The 23726-nt window shown below is 37.0% G+C and overlaps 1 protein-coding gene across 1 annotated transcript; it reads left to right on the plus strand.

Moving 5' to 3' along the window:
• The first annotated feature begins 14960 nt into the window (after window positions 1-14960).
• LOC148176341 (uncharacterized) lies at window positions 14961-18713 on the plus strand. The gene is made up of 4 exons (XM_088035048.1): window positions 14961-15708; window positions 15918-16079; window positions 16122-16327; window positions 16389-18713. The coding sequence occupies exons 1-4, from the start codon at window positions 14961-14963 to the stop codon at window positions 18711-18713; spliced, it is 3441 nt and encodes a 1146-aa protein (XP_087891174.1).
• The last annotated feature ends 5013 nt before the right edge of the window (window positions 18714-23726 follow it).

Genomic DNA, 23726 nt, shown 5'->3' on the forward strand with positions numbered 1-23726 from the left:
AGTTATTCTGCATCAACCTCGATGCAGTTCTGATGTCATCCATTTTAAAGTGAGGAGCTTCTATAAAGTTGTTCAGGTTTGTCAAATTTAAAATAAAGCGTTTTTGGCCGTTAGGTTTATCTGCTAGAAACAATCTAGAGATGAACTGATTAGGTTCGTTATTGCATTTTTGCACCGCCCCAATTTTTAATAAATTTGAAATTTCAGCTTTTACGTCTGCCAACTCTTTTGGAGAAAAAACTGTGGCTGTAGGTAGTTTCCCTTGAGTTGGAGTTTAAATGAATGGTATTTTATAACCCCTAATCCAACCAAGGACAATAGGATTCGATGTTATCATTTTACACTTTTCGAAAAGCTTCCCTGCATAGGCTGTACTTACTGAAACAGCTGCCTCTCCTACTTCTTGTACTTGCGTTGGGGAGTGCGTCTGCGATAATGTTCGCGACGTCTGGTTTTCGGGACTTGCCCTTTTGCAGAGCTCGTCTCTCCCAGTTGACGGCTCGGGCGATAACGGTTTAAACTTCCCGCGTATTTTGTCTGTCTGCCGCCTTTTTGACGACTCACGTAAGTAGAGGTAGGAGTTGTATGAGTGATTTTTATGTCTTTACTTCAAGACTCCAAATTCTTTGCCGTTTTTATTCTTTCCCCTGAATCGGGACCGAATAAAAATTCGGAGGGTGGTAACTTATCAACCTGCTCACATTATTTATTAGAGGAGTGATCAAGTTTCGGCGTATTACAGATACCCGGTGGAAAACATTGGCTAAAATACGCCCTGAATCTGACAAACAGGATAACAGCTCTTACTGTACATCTTTTGGGATGTTGTCAGCTCCATTGAGCACAATGTTAATTCCTTTACCAAGGGCGGACATGCCGCGGCTTAGCTGGTTCTGCATCTCTGCATGAGATTCGTCTCTAGTGACATTAGTTTTCGTTAAAATTTGGGAAATTTCTGCATTTAACTGCGGAGGCGCTAGGTTGGAGAGATTGTCTGGTATGGGATAACTGTCTAAAAGAGGAAGTGCAATTTCCTTTTTTAAGACCATACCAAAGTATGTGACGCCATCTATTTACCAACGCCTCATGAAGGGTGAGAGTTGTTTGAGTGCTGTCCTCGGGATTGTCACCCAGAATTGTCAAAATCTCGTTTTTGGTAAAACTTCGTCATTATGAATTATAAGTTCATTTTCATCTGGGATGGTGTTTGAGTGACCTGCAGAGTCACCGGTGAAGATACTGCCTGCATCCCTACATGGGGAAGGCGAGCTTGAGGTTTCACTGCACGTGTGCCTGTCAGCATATTTGTTGTAGTCAGTTGGTACACGGTGCATCCGTGATCCTGAACGATACCTAGAACCATTTTCATCTGGGATGGTGTTCGAGTGACCTGCAGAGTCACCGGTGAAGATACTGCCTGCATCCCTACACGGGGAAGGCGAGCTTGAGGCTTCACTGCACGTGTGCCTGTCAGCATATTTGTTGTCGTCAGTTGGTACACGGTGCATCCGTGACCCTGAACGATACCTGAACGCTCACGTCTAGTGTGCACGTGTGAATATAAGGGAGACCTTGAATGCTCTCCCAGAAATCTCGCTTCCAACCTTTTAATTCGTTTTCTCAGTCCAGCTGAGTCCTCTTCAGAGCTAGAAGAGCGACTTCTTCTTTTCTTTGACTTTCCCATCTCGCTAATTCTAAAATAATCCATTCTTATTAGATACTTACATTTTTGTAATGTTACGAGATGCGGTGCGATCCGAAGCGCCAGAGCACAAGAAACACAATGACGAGTGGAAGCGTGTAGCAACGAGTGAAGAGTGGGGAACGGAGGATTTCTTTCTTTAAATATTGTGCGCCAAGTACTAGACAACACGTACTACATGGTTTCAATAATGTGATATCGAGGACTGGACGCCGAAATGTAATGAAAATTTATGAAACATATAATTCTTCACTCGATTATAACACAAAGCAACTTGAAGTTTCGTGGTCGCCTGCCTCCTTACTTTTGGCGGCAGAATCTTCAGGTTTACCAACTCCTTAACTTTAACTTCTTAACAAAAATATCCACGGCAATCGTTTTTAAGAGTTTAAAAAATCAGAAGATAACGTTCTTGACGTGTTTCTTCGTTGCGACCGTTATTGCTTTCCATTTCTCTTTGTTTTTTATTTTCTCCCTCTAGTTATCGATCTCATTTTCTGCATGCCGCATACACTGGCTCCCCCTAGGTCTTTTACTTGGTGGTTTCCAATCTAGTATTTTCTTTATCTTTATTTTAAGACTGGATGTGGCCAAACCATTTTAGCCTTTGTTCTTTTATGTGTTTCACTATGTTTTCTCCTTCCATCTGTTCTAAAATTTTATGGTTCATAAGAGCTCGATGTTCTCCCCCTTGCGTCTTCTTTGTTCCCAGAATTTTGCGTTCTAGTATCCTGAGTTTCTCTTTGCTTTTCTGAGTAAGGGCCGCTTTTACAAAGCAGGTATAAATTGAAAATAGCACTATTCCTTAGATAAACCCTGAATATGGGTTTTAATATCAGTGGTAGTTCGTAGAAAATAGTGAGTTATTCCTGGTAAAAGAGGAAATTATATGCGTGTTTACCTGTTATAATTGACATATTTCACTTCAAAAATTTTTGCAAAGTGTTTCGGACAAGTGGCAAGTTCAAAAAAACTATAATTTCGCATCAAAGTTAGCGGCTAAAAAGTACTTACATAAGACATTTTTTACATTTTTTTTGCAACTTTTGTGTTTTCTGATTTTGAACATTTATGGCCATAATAGTTATTTATGTATTAAGGGCATAATGTGGATGTTTATGTTCGAGGGCAACTAGATTATAGTTCAGCCAAGTTGGTCTGAGCTACCATAAAAGCATAAAAATTTGCGGGCTACCGCAACGGGACAGCTTCAAAAGATCCTCAAGTGCTCATAATGAGGGGTTTATTTGCTCAAGTTTGCACCCTGCGATAAGAACAGCATCCCTAAACAGGCCACATGTCTTGTCATAAATGACAAAATACCGCAAACTGTCCGGTTGCGGTTGCCGTCTAATTTTTATGTTTTTATGGTAGCTCAGACCAACTTGGCTGAACTATACAAGGTCGAGGGCCTTCGGCCCGAGACTTTTTAAGTTTCCCGAGTTACATAAACATCAAGTTATGCCCGTGGTACAATTGCGTCCAAAAATAATGCACCATGGTATGAATATAATATGCACCCAACAATACATTTTACCCCTAGAACTTTTGGGTTGGTCTGCTTGAGATCTGAGCGGTCAGTTTTTGTACAAGAGTGAGACAACCATATTTTATTTACAACTAACTTGAAAACTCATGCAGATTGAGTCGGCTAAACAACATGATTTGAAGACCATTGAAAGAAATTTTGAATCAATGTTTGTATTTTTAAGCAAAATGACCTCATTTCCACTATAAGTTGATTGCGATTAAATTAATCACGCATTTAATTAAGTTTGATTGCTGACCTGGTTGGATGATGAAATCAAATATTAATTTTAATTAAAGATGTAATTTTTAATTTCTAATTTATTTCTTAAAATTCAATTTTTTCACATAATACACTTTCATTGCTAAAAAAGTAAATTTTAGAACAATTGATTTTTAATTCTGATCAATAGTAAGTAACTAAGTATAGGCCGGTTTAATGCAATAATTGAAATTAAATTAAACTTGCAACTTACATATGTCACTTTAACATAATGTTAAATATTTCATTTCATTCTAAATTGTTAGAGTAACAGTATCACTTTAGCAGGAAATTGTATAAAGGCACATTTAACAATCCTAGTGCTGTTAAAAATTTGGCAACAATACTAGTGTTGGTAATTTTACTAAACTGTTTACATGTTTTACTGATTATGGCCAACTAGCATTAATAATTTTTGAAGCCTCAATTTATACATTTTCTTGACTTTTATTTTTTCAAACATAGTTTTTCAGATGTAAAAACCCCAATAACCTTATTTGGTTTTGTGAAAATCTTTGATCAAAATTAAGGATTTAATTTTGATTCGGTAAACCGGGTGTAAAGTCCGTTTTTTTATTAAAAAAACCACCAACACCGCACTCTCCCAGCACTTTACAACCGGCAACATCGTCGATAGTGCCTTTTTGGTTATAAAATCAAATAGGTTAGCTGCCTAATTGACAATTTGATCACACAAAACGGCCTTCCAGGCTGTGCCGAGTCTATTGAATCCTGATTTGCAATCCAACAGGGTGTAAAAGAAACACGTTTTTAACGGAAACACTGCCTAATTTTCAGAAATGTCAAAAAATTGACAAATATTTTCTCACCAAAAATCTTCCTAGGCAACGTTGTCGGGTGTAATGCAGGGGAAAATTGCGGTGTTGGTGGTGTTTTTTTTTTTTAAAAACGGACTTTATAATTTTTTTAATTATTTGTCTCTAGCTATAAGATATAGTTTTTTTTAACTTTGCCATAAAAATACATTTTCTGTCATTGTTTGGGACCTAAGAAACTCAAATTTTCTTCATTTTTTTCACATGTAATTAACTTATGTTTCTACTAACTAGTAAGTGAAAAACAATGAGAGCAAGTGATTTGACATGTCAAAATTGACAATTATATTTTTATTTAATTTAAGGGAAATTTGAAAAATTTTATACCGCACTTTTAAGCTAATCTAAATTTTAATCATTCTTCAACTCTATTATTACAAGTTAACATTAGATTAAAACAAAACTTAACTTCACACGTTGAGTAATCTACTATATTTTGTCTGTCCTGAAACTTTATTTCCAAATATTTTTTCCCCAATTCCAGTAAATTTGAATCAACAAAAAGGCTGTAATTTATTGGGGATCAAATCTGATCATCAGACAAGACACCACTTGAGGGTGATTATGTTCATAGGGTCTTGCGGTAAGTTTGGTGAAAACTATTTAAAAAGTTAAAGTCATAAACGCTCCACCGTATTTATACGTTTCTTTTACCATCACAGCACAGCAAAATAAGATCTAAATAGTTTTAGAACTGGGTTTTTGCAAACATTGAAAAATTACCATTTTATGACTACCCAGATGTGCTGGGACGGTCAAGAATGGACTTGTACCTGCCCCGGCGAGGCCCTCAAAATGTTTTCCGATGCAAATATTGGTACAGTAGAACTTCAATTATCCGAATCAATTGGGACCGGACCCCATTCGGATAACCAAAAATTCGGATAATTGGATTTTTTTCTGGGTGCAGTTGAAAGAATAACATTTTATTTTCGATACTCTGTGCGTTTTAATTAATTAAAAGACACTGATACAAATTTACATGTTATGTTATTTACATACATATGTATGTCATTTTTTACTGAACATCTCAGTCATAGTCAGTTGTTTGAATGCTTTAATCCGTTTTCGGGCAGCCAAGTCACGTATACGCTTGAGAGTGAGAAGTTGACTACGAGACGGTGACTCATCATCGTGTCATCGGAACTAATTAAACCAGGCAATAATTTGTGATAGGCTTATTTTTATTTTTGAAAGTGATACGGATAATCAGCGATTCGGATGGTCGGAGTTCGGATAATTGAAGTTCTACTGTACATCATTTATCAACATTTTGGGATTTTAATAATTGCAAACCACAACGTAAACCGTCTTTGTCCCGTTCATTTGACAAACAAAATTAAATAAAACTTGGGGAATTTTGTTTCCAGTGTTACCAATTTCGCTTATCTCCGGTATAGCTAACCTAGACCGAAAAAGTACTTGTAAAAATTGGTCATCATTTATACCAGGAATAACCGGCGGTACCTATAAAATTATGCCTACGATAACTACCCTGAGCTTATACAGGGTTTATACCTGATTTGTAAAAGCGGCCCTTACTCGACAACTCTTGAAGATTGAGTTGAATAAATAAACAACATGGTATGATAAAAAAAAAATTGAATCTATATGTTTGTATTCTTAATCAATGACCTCGATACCACTATAAGTTGATTGCAATTAAATTAATCACGCATTTAATTAAGTTTGATTGCTGAATTATTGATTGTTCTAACGTTCATTTTTCTTCATACAATTCACTTTCATTGCTAAAAAAGTAAATTTTAGAACAATCGATTTTTAATTGTGATCAATAGTAAGTAACTAAGTATAGGTCGGCTTAACGCAATAATTTAATTGAAATTAAATTAAACTTGCAACTTACTTATGTCACTTTAACATAATGTTGAATATTTCATTTCATTCTAAATTGTTAGAGTTACAGTAGGGGAAACCAGGGTAATGGGAGGGTAATGGGTATCAAGGGAAAATCTTGATAAAAACAACATTTGTTAACATTCTTATAATTTTTAATTAGGAATTTTTACATTCATTATTTAAGTATATTTCAATCACAAATATAATAAATTACAGTCATAGGTTGAGGTCCAATAACGATTTTACAAAAAAAGTCAATCGCTCCCATTACCCGACACATGCGGGTAATGAGAGCCCACTCAACGTTTTTTGGGAAATTGGGCCATAATATTTACTCTGGCCCGAAAATTCAACTAAACATACTTTAAATGAGATCTTAGTTATTAATGCGATGAACTATTTGTAACACAAATAAATAATAAATATAGAATATAACTTCATGCTTAGCTTGGCGCTGGCAATCGGCAGTTTTTTATAAGCATGGAGCGAAAAACACAACCGTTCGTCGTGACTTAAGGGATGGCGCTAACAACTTGTGTTTTTGGGGCGAAGTTTGACGATGGTTGACGGAAGCGGTCGAGTGCTTACGATCGCGCAAATGTGCCTACTTTTCCTTGTATTACTATCGCTCCCATTACTCGATGGCTCCGATTACCCTACGTTCCCCTATCACTTTAGCAGTAGATAGGCACATTTAACAATTCTAGTGCTGTTAAAAATTTGGCAACAATACTAATATTGGTAAATGCGTCTTTTCGCAATCTCTTGATTTTGACAAGCTGTTTACATGTTTTACTGATTATGGCCAACTAGCATTTATAATTTTTGAAGCATCAATTTATACATTTTCTCGAGTTTTAATTTTTCTGATGTAAAAACTCCAATAACGTTATTTGGTTTCGTAAAAATCTTTGATCAAAATTAAGGATTTAATTTTGTTTCTGTAAACCGGGTGTATAATTTTTTTAATTATTTGTCTCTAGCTAAAAAGTTTTGCTTTTTCAACTTTGACATAAAAATACATTTTCTGTTATTTTTATTACTAGGAAAAAGTCACTTTACGGACCAATCGATATAAAGCTCTCTTTATCCCTCCATTAATTTCAATCAAATTAATTTTTTCACTCAATTTTTGAAATTTTTGAATTCAGGTTTTATATAATTCAACTAGGTGGCCCTCGGAATTCTGTAGATCTCGCTTTTTTCGTGGACCTCGCTTTTCCGTGGTCTTGGATTTTAATTTGGGATTTCTTATTTAGTATACTATAAAACAAATATGGTCACGGAAAAGCTAGATTTACGAAAAAGCGAGATTTACCGATTTCCGAGGGCCACCTAGTTATTTCTCATTTTACATTTGGCGAAGTTGTTTATGTCCTTCGATGTTTGAAACTCTGATGGATAGAAAAAATTGCTCTTGGCATTTTTTCTAATAATAGATTAAAATACTAATGGCCGGTATTATAAAGCACGAATAACTCGTAAGATAGTTATTAAGAGAATAAATTTGCTTCCCCAACAAATCTAACAATTACATGTGCGTATTATAAAGAAAATCTAGCAATTAAATAACTACTGGACAAATAAATCATCCAAGGAACAAATGTATCAACTGAGCTCAAGTGTGTTGTATTTACGATAGATGGCGCCTATGTTGTAGTGACAAGTTTGACAGCCGAAGTTTGTACAGTCAAATTTGAAAATGGATAAAAAGCGAGAAAGAGGCCGAAACTATACGGATCAAGAAAAGGAATCCTTGTTAGAACTCATAAAGGACTTCAGAAATATAGTTGAGAACAAACAAACCGACAATTCCAGTGCCAAACTGAAGAACGAATCTTGGGCAACGATAGCTTTGCAGTATAACGCGACTTGCTTAACAGGACCAAGAACCGCAACACAGTTGAAATTATTGTATGAGTGTATTCAGAAAAAAGCAAAGAAAAATAAAGCTTCTCAGAAAGTGGAAATCTACAAAACGGGTGGGGGTCCCTCAGCATTGAGGGGTAGTGATGCGATTGAGGAAAAATGTCTGTCTATATCAGCCTCAACTAACATTCAGCTGGCAAATAGTTATGACAGTGACGCTCCTTTTGACGAACTCCTTCAAAATCAAGACAACTTCCCCATGCCTGCGCCTGTAGATGAAATTGCTAAAGAAGTTCCATGCATTGAAGAAAATCAAGAAATATTAAGTTCAGAAGAAAGAACAACTACCAGCATTCGGCACTCCTCCAATCGTAGGTCGAAATTAAGATCAGGTATTCCATACCATAAGAAAAGACCATTATTAAAGTGTGACGATAAGGAAAATCTAAAATTTGATATTTTGAAGATAAGAAAAGAAAAAGAAGAAATAGAAAGAGACATTTTGCATCTACAGAAGAAGAAATTGGAATTAGAAATTGACGAAAAGATTTTACAATTGAGAAAAGAATACGGTGTGACAAATTGAATGATGTTATTTTTTCAGTTTTTCTTTTCTTCCTTCAGTTTTTCTTTTCCAAATACAAAATATCTTTTAATTAAATGTTAGATGATTGTTATAAATATTTAATAAATTCGAAAACTTAATTACAGTTCTAGTATTAATTGAATACGGTTTGGATAACAGCATTTCTGTATCTGTACATTATTCAAATTTATGTTAACATCTTCAACTGGCACATTGTGATTCGCGTCGTCCAGGTCGTCATTGAGATCGTCTACTTCGTCATTCCTAATTTTACAAATGTTATGTAATACGCACGAAGCAATTATAATCGGAATGGTTTTGTTGACTGCCACCCTTAAGCCATAAGACAAGCACGGAAATCTTCTTTTCAAAACGCCGAATGTTCTCTCAATTACATTTCTGGTTTTTATATGAGCACCGTTGTATCTAACTTGGGTTTGTTATAGGATTGGCCAATGGAGTTAAAATGTAAGGCCGGCAAGGATACCCCACTGTCACCCAATAAATAGGTTTCACCAAATTTTTGGTTTTCAAGTCGCGCCCTCACTAAGGAATTATCAAAGATGTAGCTATCGTGACATGATCCTGGATGTCTTTCCACCACGTCCATTATAGTTAAGTCGGGGCCGCAAATTCCTTGAATATTCAAAGAAAAGTAACCCTTTCTGTTTCTGAAGGTTTCGGCGGCCGGTCCCCCTGGAGACTGTATTCTAATGTGTGTTGCATCTATCGTGCCAACATTTGGAAATCCCGCGATGGTATAAAATTCGGTACAAATGTGCCGCCATTCACGGGGTAATGTCGGCATGTTAATGTATCTGTTCCTCAGTCTGGCAATACAGTGACTAACTTTATGGACAATTCGGGCTGCTGTGGCCTTAGTAACATTAAAATGGTCACCAATGTTAATGAGAAATGTACCACTTGCATAAAATCGAAGCGCTATAAGAAGTTGGTTCATTGCAGATATGGATTTGTTTCTTTGCGTTAAAGGTCTTATTTTGTCTTCGATTAAACTTAACACAAAATTCGCCGTGTTCTTTGATAGTCTAAATCGGGCTTTAAATTCTTCTTCACTATATATGTCGAAGGGATTTATTCTTTCACGGAACACACGCGGGCGTCTCCTATTTTGATGTGGCTCATCCAAATCACTTTGGTCGGTACCATCCTCTGACACCGAAGGTGAACTAACATCCGAAACAGAGGACACTGACGACATTTTAACGAAATATAAGACTTCAAAAACCGAAAAACTGAATCTTCCAATTCGCACTGTTTAAAAGTTTAAAACGTCATTACTGTCAATTAATTCCTAAATAAACAATTATTTGGGAGAAAATCTTGGGAATAAATTAATCGGTTGATTTGTTCATTGAATAAATGTGTTTGGCTTTTATAAGACGGAAATCTATAGAACAAATAAATTTATTTCAGAAACAAATTTTGTTAGAGCTTTATAATACCGGCCATAAGAAAAATTATTTATTGTAAGACCCTCTTTGCCTAGTTTTTTTTACTTTTGGCTCGAAATAGCACATTTGCTTCTTTTCTCACTCAATTTTCTTTGTCTTTTTCGACTCTTAGACAAATTTCTTTTACGATTTCTTTTAAAAATGGATTTTTTCATTGGTAGTAACCTTACTTTGGTATGCAATATGAAGACATTAGTGAAAAGAATTAAATTTTGACAATAATTGCTATCTTTTTATCATTTGCGTAAACCCATTTTTTGCTAGATTGAGTTTGCCTTTATTTTGTCATTGACAGATTTAAAATTAATAAAAATGTCAAGAATGATAGTGACAACATTTGTCAGTTTGACTTAACCTAATCTAAGAAAACCCACAGCCACTTAGCTAAAAATCATCAAAATTCTGCTACTTGATATTTTAAGTGTATGCAAATTTATTGCAATCCAGTGTACACTTCACCATTTCAAATTAGATACAGTGTTAAATACCTATATGTTAAATGTTAATTTTTGTTAGGAAATTTTATCAGAAGTAGGTATGCTGACTTTTCAATAATCGGCACTGCCCATTATTAGTTATGTGGTGTACCGAAATGTGTAAGAACACAAGGAAAACAAAATAGATTTTGCAAGTGATTGAATATATAAAAATTAACTAAAATAAAACTAAAAACTTCATAACGGCTCGAAACTTGTCGTCATCCAATAATGGGCAATCCTAAGCCGACTATGGAAAAATGAGTTAAATTTTATCTAATACTGGGCACACCAAACTCTAACACCATTATTTTATAAACTTAATTAAAAAGTATCTGAATGGTAAGCTAGAACCTAGGATAACACGTTGTCATGAAGAGTCCAAAAAAAATTCAATTTTTTATCAAACAATTATAGACAGCTCAGTTTAGGAAACGTATAATTACTATCGAATAATAGTAGATTTTGTGATACGACAGAAAAGTGGTACTTTTTTCGAGCAATTGAATTGCAGTAGCAAGGCGAAGCGTAGCGTAGCTGAGCGTATGCAAAATTACGAGACAGCAAAGCCACTTTTCGGCCAAATAACAAATACAACTTTTTCTCCAAACGTTAGATTCAGTTCCACCACCGACAATGAGTGAACGCAAACTGAATTATAAACATGAATGGCTATGCATGTAGTTGTCATTGATGACATTTACTGTGAAAAATATTGGTTTCAAAGTGTTTCAAAGTTAAGATCGTGCAAGTGCAAGTGCAAAATGTAAGTCTCAAATAGTACCCGTCACATAAAGTACTTTTTCTGCCTAGGCAGCAAGTGTTTTCATTACTTATAACAAAATTGCCTACTTTACTGTCTAAAAACGACTAAAAAATAGTGACTTTTTGTGACGTTTGACGAAAAAATATTTTTTTTAGCTGTCGACACTGAATCTTGGACAGAATTGTCATTTGATTGTCATAATTTCTAAACCGGGCTTTACGGAGGACGTTTATTTATATTATTAATTGTCATTTTGACATTTTAGCAATAATAAAACAACTCGGCTGCAAAACGCTTTGCCCGTGGCCAAGTGTTGTAGCGCAAAACCAATTCTCGCTTCCTTGTGGTGGAGCATCAATTGTTGATGGCATATCGCAAAATGTTTTCAAAATTTGTTTGACTTTTGTATTAACGTCAATGATAATGACAATAAAGCTAGGATTACATCGAGACTTTTTGAAATGACAGGAAAGTACTGTCCAAGATTCAGTGTCCACTATAGTAATTCTTAGAGGTCTCTGTGCCGCCTGTAGTAGTTTTACCATACAATAACGATGTTAAAAATTATACATATTAATTTATATCTAAATTATTTCTTTCGATGTAGGAATTGAAATATCGCGGTGCAGATGTTTTTAAATAAATCACAATAATGACGACATTTTCCCAAACACAATTAATCAAATATTTATTTTAATATTGTTTCTAGAAAATTATTAGAAAGACATTTAAAATAGTTTAATATGTACATTAAAATATTATTAGAAATCCATCAGCGATGACCCATCTTTAACCTAAAAACTTAACAGTCAAAACTAACAGTCATTGTAAGGTTTTCGAGCTTGTCACACACACTATGAACGGTATGCTCGAAAACTCCTAAGAAAGCATACAAAACAACATTTTTTCCAGACACTGACCATATGAAAATATGCAAGTTCTTAACAATCGATATATTTCAAAAAAAAGCTGTAAGATACCTAATGTTTTTTGTAAGAAGATTTTTTGTTGTGTTGTCTTTGGTCCAAGCTAATTTATTTTTGGAAAAATTTGACTTGAACTATCTCGTTCGTTACAGTACAACGTACACTGGCGTTTTATATGTAAAAGTTCGCCCCAACAGTAAAATGTATTTCTAAGACATTCAGTTATAGGTAACAGTCTGTTCCTTATATCAACCATTAGCTGAAAGCATTGTGAAAAGTCTTTTACCAAAAATACAAATTTGGAAATTTGAAGAATCAAACTCGATAATACAGGAAGAGGTCAAGAAGACGGCTTTTTTTATAACACTTTATATGATTGTGGTTCTTTTATGTGGACTTTTAGAAACTTTTGGATTTTGCTTACCAACAGACGACGACTACGAAATTATATACCTTTTACCTATGATTTACAGGTGTTTTGGGAAATTGGTAACATAAGGAATTCAATCGAATTTTAACTTCCTTAAGTTTTGTAGAGTGGAATCATAACTAGACTTCTCTTAATAATATTTGTACCTATATTAACGTATATTGGCATATCTACGCCTGTTTTTACAATCTTTTACTTCGTTTGTGAAGGAAAGTTACAAATGAAAATGATGATGTATTACATACGCACCTTAAACTCTAGCGAAAAACGTTCTAAAGATGTCAACTACCATAAAGTCATTACTAAGAAACTACATCAGCTTATCACCCATCATATACAACTTTACAAGTAAAAGTACAACGTGTTTCAAAATTTTTAACTAGTTGCCTTTGGAATGTAATTTCTTTTTGTGTCGCTGGCACTGTGATGCAATAGGGAAAGAATTGAGTCAGCAAAACTTGAGTCAGCTTTATCCCTTCAGCGATTCAGTCGTCCTAGATCAGTGCCTACCTAATAATTTTTGAAAAATATTTTGAGGTTATGTAACCAACCTTCCAATCATTATAGTCGTTAAGCGGCATGTTTTATTTGCACGGAAAATCATAGGAGACTAGATAAAAATATTTTTAAAACACGGTGTTTATACATTTTATACAACTTTTTTAGGTACACTCGTGCAGCTTTACGTCGAGCAGGGATCTTTGTTTTTCCTCTTCTAATTATCGGTACTATTCAAGTGGCCAATATTGGCCTATTTTACTTCGCAGTAAGTTCAAACTGATTTTTGTACTTTTTCTAACAAGTTATCTTCAGTTTGAAGGATCCGTTTTAATACAGTATTTTCGTTTGTTAACTTTAGGTCTTGTGAATTTTGTTACGCTTATAGGATTCGTCATGAGTGGGCAAGAAATTGAAAATATCGTAAATTTGAATGAAATTGCGTTTTTACTTTTTCAAAGTCTGTGGAAATTTTAGAGGCTCTACATGAAGTGAAATGGTACGACTGGAATGAATCAAATAAAAAAACATATTTGATATTCTTAATGAATGCAGCCCCCATATTGAAAATTAAATATTCCGAGAATATTACTCTCAACTATAAGATGGGACTTGGGGTAAATTTAAGAGACTGGCTTCACAACATTTTCATTGTTTTCTTAGGTTTTACATGCATTCTTTTCAGCACTTTCAATTTTGTATAACCTAAAGAAGAAATAAAGATTATACACCGTGGTCCGCGAGTGATAATGAACCTGACCAAACTCAAACTGCAACTCAAAATACATTTGCATGGCTGTCGTAGATACTTGAACTAAATGTCAAAGTTGTCAAATTTTCCACAACAATCTACTCATGTTATTACGCTCTCAATTTGTAGAGACTGCGAAATTTTACCACTGCTTTTTCATGTTTAACGTTTTCTATGAACAGAAGCCATTCCACGTGTGATTAGAAGCTATCTTGAGTGCTAAGATTTGTCGAAACTCAGACAGCTGTTTTCTTGTAAGTAAAAATTTGACAACAAAAGTTATGAAAGTGTATTTTGGGTTGAATTTCAAATTCGTTAAGGCTCATTTTCACTAGTGGTAAAACACATACACTCAATCATCGACAATTGTCGTTGCTTAACTCTATGATCGCAGGAAAATATTTATTGGCGTCGTGAAATGCCAAGCACACATTTTAATTGTACACAAACCAACCCTAACCTAATTTTTGTGCCACCAGTGCGTAAAAGCCCCAACAGTAAAAAAAATGAATGCACTAGCCCTTGAAGAGCTACGCCTTCGAATCGGGCAGCAAACATTAGCTATTAAGCCGTAAAGTCTTACTTATAGTTAGTTTATTTTTCACTGTACCTAATTAATTAAAAAATACACATTCTTTGGATCACTTTTAAACGAGTTTGCTATAATTTCTCCCTGGATATTTATTTTACAAAGTGGTCCAATCAAGAAAAGACAAAAACACAGACGTCACAGTAATTGCAACAAATGGGGTTTAGATAAAATGTTGTATTATACAAAGTGAGTTTCATGATAACCTAACAAATTAAAACTGCAACTCAGAATACACATTGTGGCGGCATTCTGTCGCCAATTGTAAATACTTTTGTATAAAATGTAAAATAGTCCGGTATTTCCCATCCTTCCTAACCGAGTAACCAAGTCGCTAAAGTGGTGACCCCGACGTGATATTTTACGAAAAGTGAGTTAGTGATCAAGTGAAAAATACGTGCGCGAAAATGACTGACGGAAATTCCGGTGGTAACGCAGTTGACCGCGTTTCGGTCCGAATTCCGCAATTTATGCCAGAAGATCCTGAAATCTGGCTGGAACTTGTGGAGAGAAATTTTGCAATCAGCCGGATTACCTGCGAAGAAACGAAATTTAATTATGTGGTAACGAATATGGAATCGCGGTACTGCGCGGAAATTCGCGACATCCTCATAAAGCCACCAGAGGCACCGTACACTGCCCTGAAAACGGCGCTTGTCACACGATTCAGCCAGTCCCAAGAAAAGAAGACCCGTCGACTTCTCGAACAGGAAGAAATTGGAGATTCGACACCATCACAATTCCTGAGACGATTGCGAGCTCTTGCTGGATCCTGCGTCACCGACAAATTATTAAGAACCCTTTGGGTTAGTCGCTTGCCCTACCATTTACAGGGGATTTTGGCGACACAGAAGAAAGCGTCGCTCGAAGAAGTGGCCGAATTAGCAGATGCCGTCGCAGACGCCGTTCCAAATAAAAACGTGTTGGAAACATGGGTTAAAAGAATCGATGACGACCGTCTTGGCAGACTGGAAAAGCGCATCGAAGAGCTGGCACAAATAATGGGTAAGTCCCAAATTCGCGGCCGTACCCGCAACTATGAGAGATCCCGATCGCGATCGCGCGGAAGATCACCGCATCAACGAGAAGAAGAGTTTGACCATTGCTGGTACCATAGGAAATTCAAAGAAAACGCCCGTACCAGCAGGAAGGCGTGTAAGTTTTCTACAGACGAATCTTCGGGAAACGCAACGGGCAGTCGTTGATGGCGACCGGCGACATAAGCCCGACAAACATCCGCCGCATATATGTGACTGATAAACTTTCAAAAATTCAATTCTTAATAGACACTGGTGCGGATCTGTGCGTATTTCCAAAAACAAAGGTGGGAGGTGCGCGAGAAAAATCGACGTATGAACTTTCAGCAGCGAATGGTAGTGTAATTGCGACGTATGGGACAATAACGCTCAATTTAAATTTTGGCCTACGTCGCGACTTTACTTGGCAGTTCGTGGTAGCCGACGTGGCGAAACCAATTATCGGCATTGATTTTTTAAGTTATTTTAATCTCCTCATAGATTCGCGAGGTAAACGCCTTTTAGACGCGACGACTCATCTTTCCTCTACAGGCCAGGTAGTTGGGTCCGAAGTGATTCCTAGCGTGAAGATTATTACGGGATTATCGCCATTCCATTCTTTGCTTGCCAAGTTCCCAGAAATAACACGTCCGCGAGGAACAATTTTCCCCCCGAAGCACGCGACAAAACACCATATTCAGACGACACCGGACCACCAATTTCACAGAAACCGCGACGCCTGGATCCAAGTCGCTTGGGTGCTGCAAAAAAGGAATTTGACGCGATGCTTAAAGCCGGAACCGCTCGTCCTTCCAAAAGTTCGTGGTCGTCACCGCTACACATGGTGCCAAAAAGCCAGAATTTGTGAGACCATGTGGAGATTACCGTGCTCTTAATGCCAGAACGGAACCTGACCAATATCCGGTAAGACATATCCACGATTTTGCCCAGACCCTCCATGGAAAAAAGATTTTTTCCACTATTAATTTGGTGAAAGCATTTAATCAAATTCCGGTCGCTGAAGAGGACATTCCCAAAACAGCCATTACTACTCCGTTTGGTATGATTGAATTCCCATATATGACTTTTGGCCTTCGCAACGCAGCCCAAACATTCCAACGTTTTATAGATGAAGTGCTCCGTGATTTAGACTTTTGCTACGCGTATATAGACGATATTTTAGTGGCATCATCTTCCGTGGACGAACACTGGACTCATTTAAACCTATTATTTAGCAGGTTGCGCGAATATGGTGTCGTGATTAATCCCTCAAAGTGCGTATTCGGACAAACAAGTGTAAAATTTTTAGGATATTTAGTTTGTGAGAGCGGAACGAAACCACTTCCCGAAAAAGTAGACGCCATTCTTTCATACCCGCGACCGAAAACTATTAAGGAACTTCGTCAGTTCTTAGGCGTGTTAAACTTTTATCGACGATTTATTCCGGAAGCAGCACGAACCCAAGCTGCCCTGAATGCATATCTTCAAGGGAACGCGAAAGGACGTACTCCCGTCCAGTGGACGGAAGAAACCGTTTCAGCCTTTGAGATGTGTAAGAGGAGTTTAGCGGAAGCTGCGATATTGACACATCCCAACCAACAAGCTTCGTTAGCTTTATTTTGTGACGCGTCAGATACGACCATCGGTGCAACATTGCAACAGTACGTTGACGATTCTTGGCAGCCACTAGGATTCTTCTCGAAAAAATTGAGCAATGCCGAAAAAAATTACGCCACGTACGATCGTGAGCTTTTGGCAATTTATGAAGCTGTAAAATATTTTCGATACATGGTGGAAGCGCGAACGTTCACCATTTTTACAGATCATCGCCCAATTACATTTGCGTTTAGGAAGAAAAACAAGCAATGTACTCCTCGACAGTTTCGGTATTTGGACTTTATTGCTCAGTTTACAACTGACATACGACATGTTGCCGGAAAAGACAACGTTGTTGCAGATGCTCTGTTCCGCATTGAAGAAGTTGATGCTTCCTTAGATTTTGCAAAACTCGCTCTATCACAAAACGATGATGACGAACTGCAAAATTTAATTTCATCAAAGTTCACATCGCTTCAACTTAAGCGTATTACAATGCCCGGAACCAACGTATCTTTATATTGTGACATTTCGACACAAAGGGTCCGACCATTTGTCACTTCTGAACATCGAAAAACAGCTTTTAATTCGGTGCATCGCCTGGCTCATCCCGGAGTAAAAGTGACGGTGAAAATGGTTACCGACCGTTTTGTTTGGCCATCAGTGAAAGCTGATTGCAGACAATGGGCACAAGCGTGTGTGCAATGCCAAAAATCAAAAATTTCGCGACATGTTTCTTCGCCATTGGAATCCTTCACTAGCCCATCTTCGCGATTCGAACACGTTCATATAGATATTGTGATCATGCCACTATCGCAGGGTTTTTGGTATTGTCTAACTTTGGTCGACAGGTTCACGCGATGGCCGGAAGGTACGACTCATTTCCACACAACGGCATATCACCCCGCAGCCAATGGCATGGTGGAGCGACTACATCGGCAGTTAAAAGCTGCAATCAAGTGCCACCAGAACGATCGCTGGACCGACGTTCTACCAACGGTAATGATGGGAATCCGAGCCGCGTGGAAGGAAGACATCCAAACCAGCGCTGCCGAGATGGTTTATGGCGAGCCAATTCGACTTCCGGGAGAGTTTCTAGTATCCCGAGATCCACCAATCCAGAGTGAATACGCCACCGACTTTGTGAAGGAACTGCGAAAACACTTCAAAGATCTTCGCCCCGCTGAAACACGACGTCACGGCGAAAAGAAGATTTTCGTGTTTAAAGATTTGGCAACGACTCAACAAGTATTCGTCCGACACGACGGTCCGAAAATTGGTCTACAGCAACCGTATGATGGTCCTTTTCCGGTTGTCACACGTGGTGAAAAGACATTCACCATAAATATCCGAGGCCGCGATGTCAAAGTTTCTATCGACCGACTGAAACCGGCATACATCATGAACGAGGAGCTTTTACAAGAAGAACGCCAAAGGCAATCACCTATGTCCGCGCCTCAAGAAGTTCCTCCAGATCCACCTATCACGAAAAGTGGAAAACGTGTCAGATTCCCAGAAAGGTTACAAGTCGGGATACGTAACCACTAGCTACACGGGGGGTGCTGTGGCGGCATTCTGTCGCCAATTGTAAATACTTTGGTATAAAATGTAAAATAGTCCGGTATTTCCCATCCTTCCTAACCGAGTACCCAAGTCCATAAACCCATCCGGTCTTCCCATACTTTCCGCCATCTGGTCAACACTCCTACACTTTCTTTACCTGATCATCCTTTCATCCTGACCAGTCTTCTCCCGACACTCGAAAAGAAAAGTACGAAATAAACGTTGTACTGAAAATTGTGAGAGTATTATTCACTAACCACCGAGCTGAACTTTAGTCGCTAAAGATTTAAAGATAAAACTAAAGCAAAAATCAACTTTGGTCGATCAAAAAGAATTCCAAATGTCTAATGTAACTCGTAGCATTTTTTAAAAAACTTTATGAGTCGCGAAAGTTTAAAATTTATTACACTTAGAACCATAAGGTGTTTAAAAGAGGTACTTATGATCACCGATTTGATGAAATGAGCAAGTTTTCAATCTAAAATTTTGCCAAATAAACTTTTAAGTCTAGAGCTAGTAGAAAAAAAAGCAGGACACTCCCAATCATGTATTAAAAAAAGTCTTACCCTTTAATGAGAGGAATTGAACAATACGACTGGTTACCAGATAAATATTCCATTCAAATTAGAAAATGAAAAGTGCTCCAGGGCGGTTTTCTCAATAATGATAACAATCATCTATACACGAATTTTATATAATCTATCCCACAACATTTTCGTCGCTTTTGATTTTCGAAGAATTGTTGCGAAACTATGAAGTTTAGACTCTAGTGGTTGCACCTAATATAAGGGGTGAGGGAAAAATTTATGAAAAAAAGTCCTTTTTGTTATAAATACATGGTCTCCGGAAAGTGGCGCACCACCCAGAAAGGTGGTAATTGGGTGGTGCCCCAGAGTACCAAAAAAATGTTAAAAAAAATTCCAGACTCTATTTTCGCAGGAAGACCAAAAGAAAATTTGGAAATTGGCAACATTGCAGAACTGTACCCCCCATAATTTAAATTTTCATAGTAACGTTGCTGTTGTATTGTTGGCATTAGGCAGGTCGGTTCATGAACGAGTAATGTAACTATGGTTTCATGTGAACGATGCCACCCACACTGATCGAGATTGTTAACAGTATTTTCTTCGGAACACATCTTGAACTAACCCCCTATTCCATTACGCCATTCAATTTATACACGATAGCATTTTTTTAGTTTCAAGGTTACATTTTCTTTCAAGGCCACTTTTTTTTCAAGGTCACTCAGCTTTGCTTAACTTTTCCGTCATTTTTAAGCAGCAACTGCTGCTGAAAAACTTGAAAGGTTTTTCTGAAGATCGAGAATCGATCTTAAAAAGAAACCGTAGAGCTGCAGGCTGCAATGACGAGTCATAGGTGTGCATTATTCACGCATCGCATCCGCAAGGTCAACAACATTTCTTTAACAGTATTTATTATAAGCCAACATTATACATACAAATTTTATAATAAGTAGGATGATCACAATATATTCAATCCTATAAAACTTTTTATTACTAACACAGAGTTTTGCAAAACCACAATCCTTTGAATACTTGAGATGTTCTTCGGAAATTATATCCGTTGAACGAAATGATCCCAGCTCGATGTTGCAATGAAAACAGCGCACAATATCGAACTTCTTGAGGTAGTAAAACCCGTTGTTGGCTAATTTTAATGGATCAACATCTTTTAGCGGCCAATCGTGAAATGTCAACAACCGATCTTCAAAACACTTCATTTGTCTCAACGGGTATTCGATAATATCTTCGGTCATGGTGTTCCGAATACTCATCATGGAACACTGAACCCCACATGAACGACTGTTCAGCTAAGGGAGACTGGTGAGCACTACCGCAATGGGTTCAAGGCCAGAAAATCCATTCTGTGGCGTTCAAGGTCAACTGAGAAATAGGGGTTCAAATAAAAAATATATGTCGATAATATTTTTATTTTGGTAACAAGTTATCACTGCCATGTTGTCACTAATGGTGTTGTATTGTAAGGTTCCACTGAAGTCACTTTGAAAAATATTTCCTTGCAATCCTTACACGGTTTTCCATATTCTTGAATACATTCCCTCAATTTCTTCTCATCACAAATGACGTCGATGGTAAATTCGGTACTATCAAACGTTTCACATGGGGGCGTCACACGACTTGCTTCTTCTTTTCTTTTATCGTAGCAACACTTGCAATAATCTGACAAAGTAAAAAATCTTTGCAGGGAACTACCATCCAAGTCCAAATGGCCCAATTGATTGAAATAACAAGTTTCACTAAACAAACTACCACCAGTACACGTAAAACGGAAATAGCGCATGACTGTCTTAGACGGAGAGCTAAGGGAGACTGTCCCTGGTCGGTGGTCGGGTGGACACTGCCGCAATTGACCTTGGGAAAAAACTAAGGTGGGAGGTGGCCTTAGAATGGCCTTGGGATGACCTCGTTTGCCTCCCCATTCTCTCACTACTCACGCTCAAGAAACTTTAGGTGGTCCACCTTCTACAGAAGTCCTATCGACAACAGACGAGGAAGTTTTAGATATCATATCCGAATAACAAGTGTGAGTGGTCATAAAGAATCTACAGAATCCTCCGTAGTGTTTGAAATAAATAATGAGAGTCCCAATCAAGACAATGATGAAGCAGCCAAAAATGGTCAAAAGGTAACGGATGAATTCATTATGGACAACGTGAAGAATGTACAAGAAAGTCTAATTCCTGCTTATAAAAATAAAATCTCCAAAAAGACAAAATTTCAGCGTAACTTTATGTCTGCCGATATAATGGCTGAAACCTCAAAAAGAAAACTTCGTATTAAAGAAAATTATTATAAAAAAAAATTACAGATTTTGAAAGAAAAAAATGATATTTTAAGAACGTTGGTTGAAACAGTTAAAGAAAATCAATGCTCTTGTTCCATCGTGCGTCGCCCAAATTTCGATTTTTAAATGTGCAGCTGTTAAATAGTTTTGATAATAAAATCATCTGTTCATTAGTAGATATGTATTTTTAAACATTAAAAATAATTATTTATAATTCTGTTTCGCATTACTCTTCTTGCAATTAAATCCGGATTATTGTTAGCACCCACATGTTGTTCTTGTTGTCCAGGTGCGATCATGCCGAAATCCAAATCTTGGTTAATTTAATCGATATCAGGTAATGATGCATGCATTTACAATTTCTGTCGCTTTCTCGGGATGGTAATGCAAAACTCGATCTTTTAATAAACACCGAAATCGCATTTTCTAGACTCCATTGCACTGTTCAATGGTGAAGATTAAAGCGGTCTTGAGGTGTACCAGGTAGAGCATCACCAACAGGTGTAATTAACCATGGTCTCAGTGGATATCCAGAATCGCCTGCAACATTATATTTAAAAAAAATTATATTGTCAAAAATGACTTGAATCGAAAACTTCACCTAAGAAAAAGAATCCTTCGTTTCCTCTGTAAAACAAATCTCTCACAATTCTTTCAACTGCACTATTTCTATGTAATAATATTTCATATGTAAGCATAATTAGTACTACCAGGAAGTACATAGTTACAATTACCTACTAGTTGCACATTTAAGGAATGATAGTTTTTTCTATTAATATAAATGTTTTCTAGATAAAGTTCATCGGTTTTCTTAGGGGAATCGATGGCAACATGAGTACAATCTAGGCACCCAATTATTCCCGGAAAATTAAATTTTCTGTAAAATCTGAAAAAAATATTGTTGCTCTAAAATGAATAAATTTAAAAATTCACTCATTTCGAATGTTGGTTAGCTCATTTAAATTTCTTGGAAATCTAACCCACTCCTGAAAAATGTCTGGTTGGTTTATGCGTTTGTAACTTCAGCTATCGCACCCATAAAAATATTGCTTCCAACCGACAGTTGATAACTTCCAGAACCAAAAAGTTATCAACACCTAAAATAATTTATATAGAAACTGAGAATACCTGAAAAAACCACTTACCTTGGTACGTAAACCAATTGCAGCACTACGAGAACGAGGACGAATATGCGGCTCCACAATATTTACAACATATTCCGCCAGATTTTTGGTTAAACGAAAGTGTTTAATAAATATGTTTTCACTTAAAGTTACAAAAGGATTTGGCCTTTTATAAAATTGTTTTCGTGGTCGTTCTGCTAAAAAATTGTCAACGAGGAGAAACATTTCTTCATCGTTTACCATAATTTAAACGTTTTATGCGATTTTCAACAGTAAACTGTCATTCTCTATCCTGTAACCTGGCAAGTCACACACTCTAGTCCGCCCGACACGGTGTCGTATGGTTTTTGAGATACATTTTTCGCATACGAAATCCTAGAATACAAAAACTGAAACTCATACAAGAATTTTAATGTTTCGCATACGACATCTACTATGCGAAATTGAAGAATAGACTCCCAGATGATCTTTTTCGTTTGGTTGTCACAATCTGCGGTGTCTGCACCAATCTCAGATTCTCCTGTAGGAAGTGTTGATGCCAAGAGAGCGTTAGGGCTTAGACAATAGCCCAATTAATGGCAAAGAAAGAAAACGTAACCTCATGACCTCCCAAAAATCACATTTCAGGTTGGAGTTGCTTAGGCAGCACGTGAAACATCCTCAGTGTTGCTAACTTTCGAGAGTGAGTTGGTCGTTTCATCGGTGCCAACTGAAACATCGGCAAATATTGTAACCTCACATCTTAATTGTCGATGAATAAAAGCCGGAAAGGAGGCTCTTGGTGACTTTTAACATCAAAAAATTGAGAAATAGGACAAAATTTGAGAAACGCCAACTGTCATTGGATCGAAATTTTTTTCTAGGGGATGAGTTTTCGATGCGGTGATCTTGGATGAACTGATGACATGTCAAGCGACGATGGAAAAACGAGTTTTTTGTGAGTTAGGGCCTTTTGAGAGCGAAAATGTGCGCGAGCAAAGTGACCAGGGGCCCGTTGGATTTCGTTTTTGAGAGGGTGAGTGGCGAAATGTGCCGAAAATCTTCAAAA

Source organism: Gnatocerus cornutus, chromosome 4, assembly GCF_029298725.1.
Source record: "Gnatocerus cornutus isolate USDA-ARS CGAHR chromosome 4, icGnaCorn1.1, whole genome shotgun sequence".
NCBI lineage: Eukaryota > Metazoa > Arthropoda > Insecta > Coleoptera > Tenebrionidae > Gnatocerus > Gnatocerus cornutus.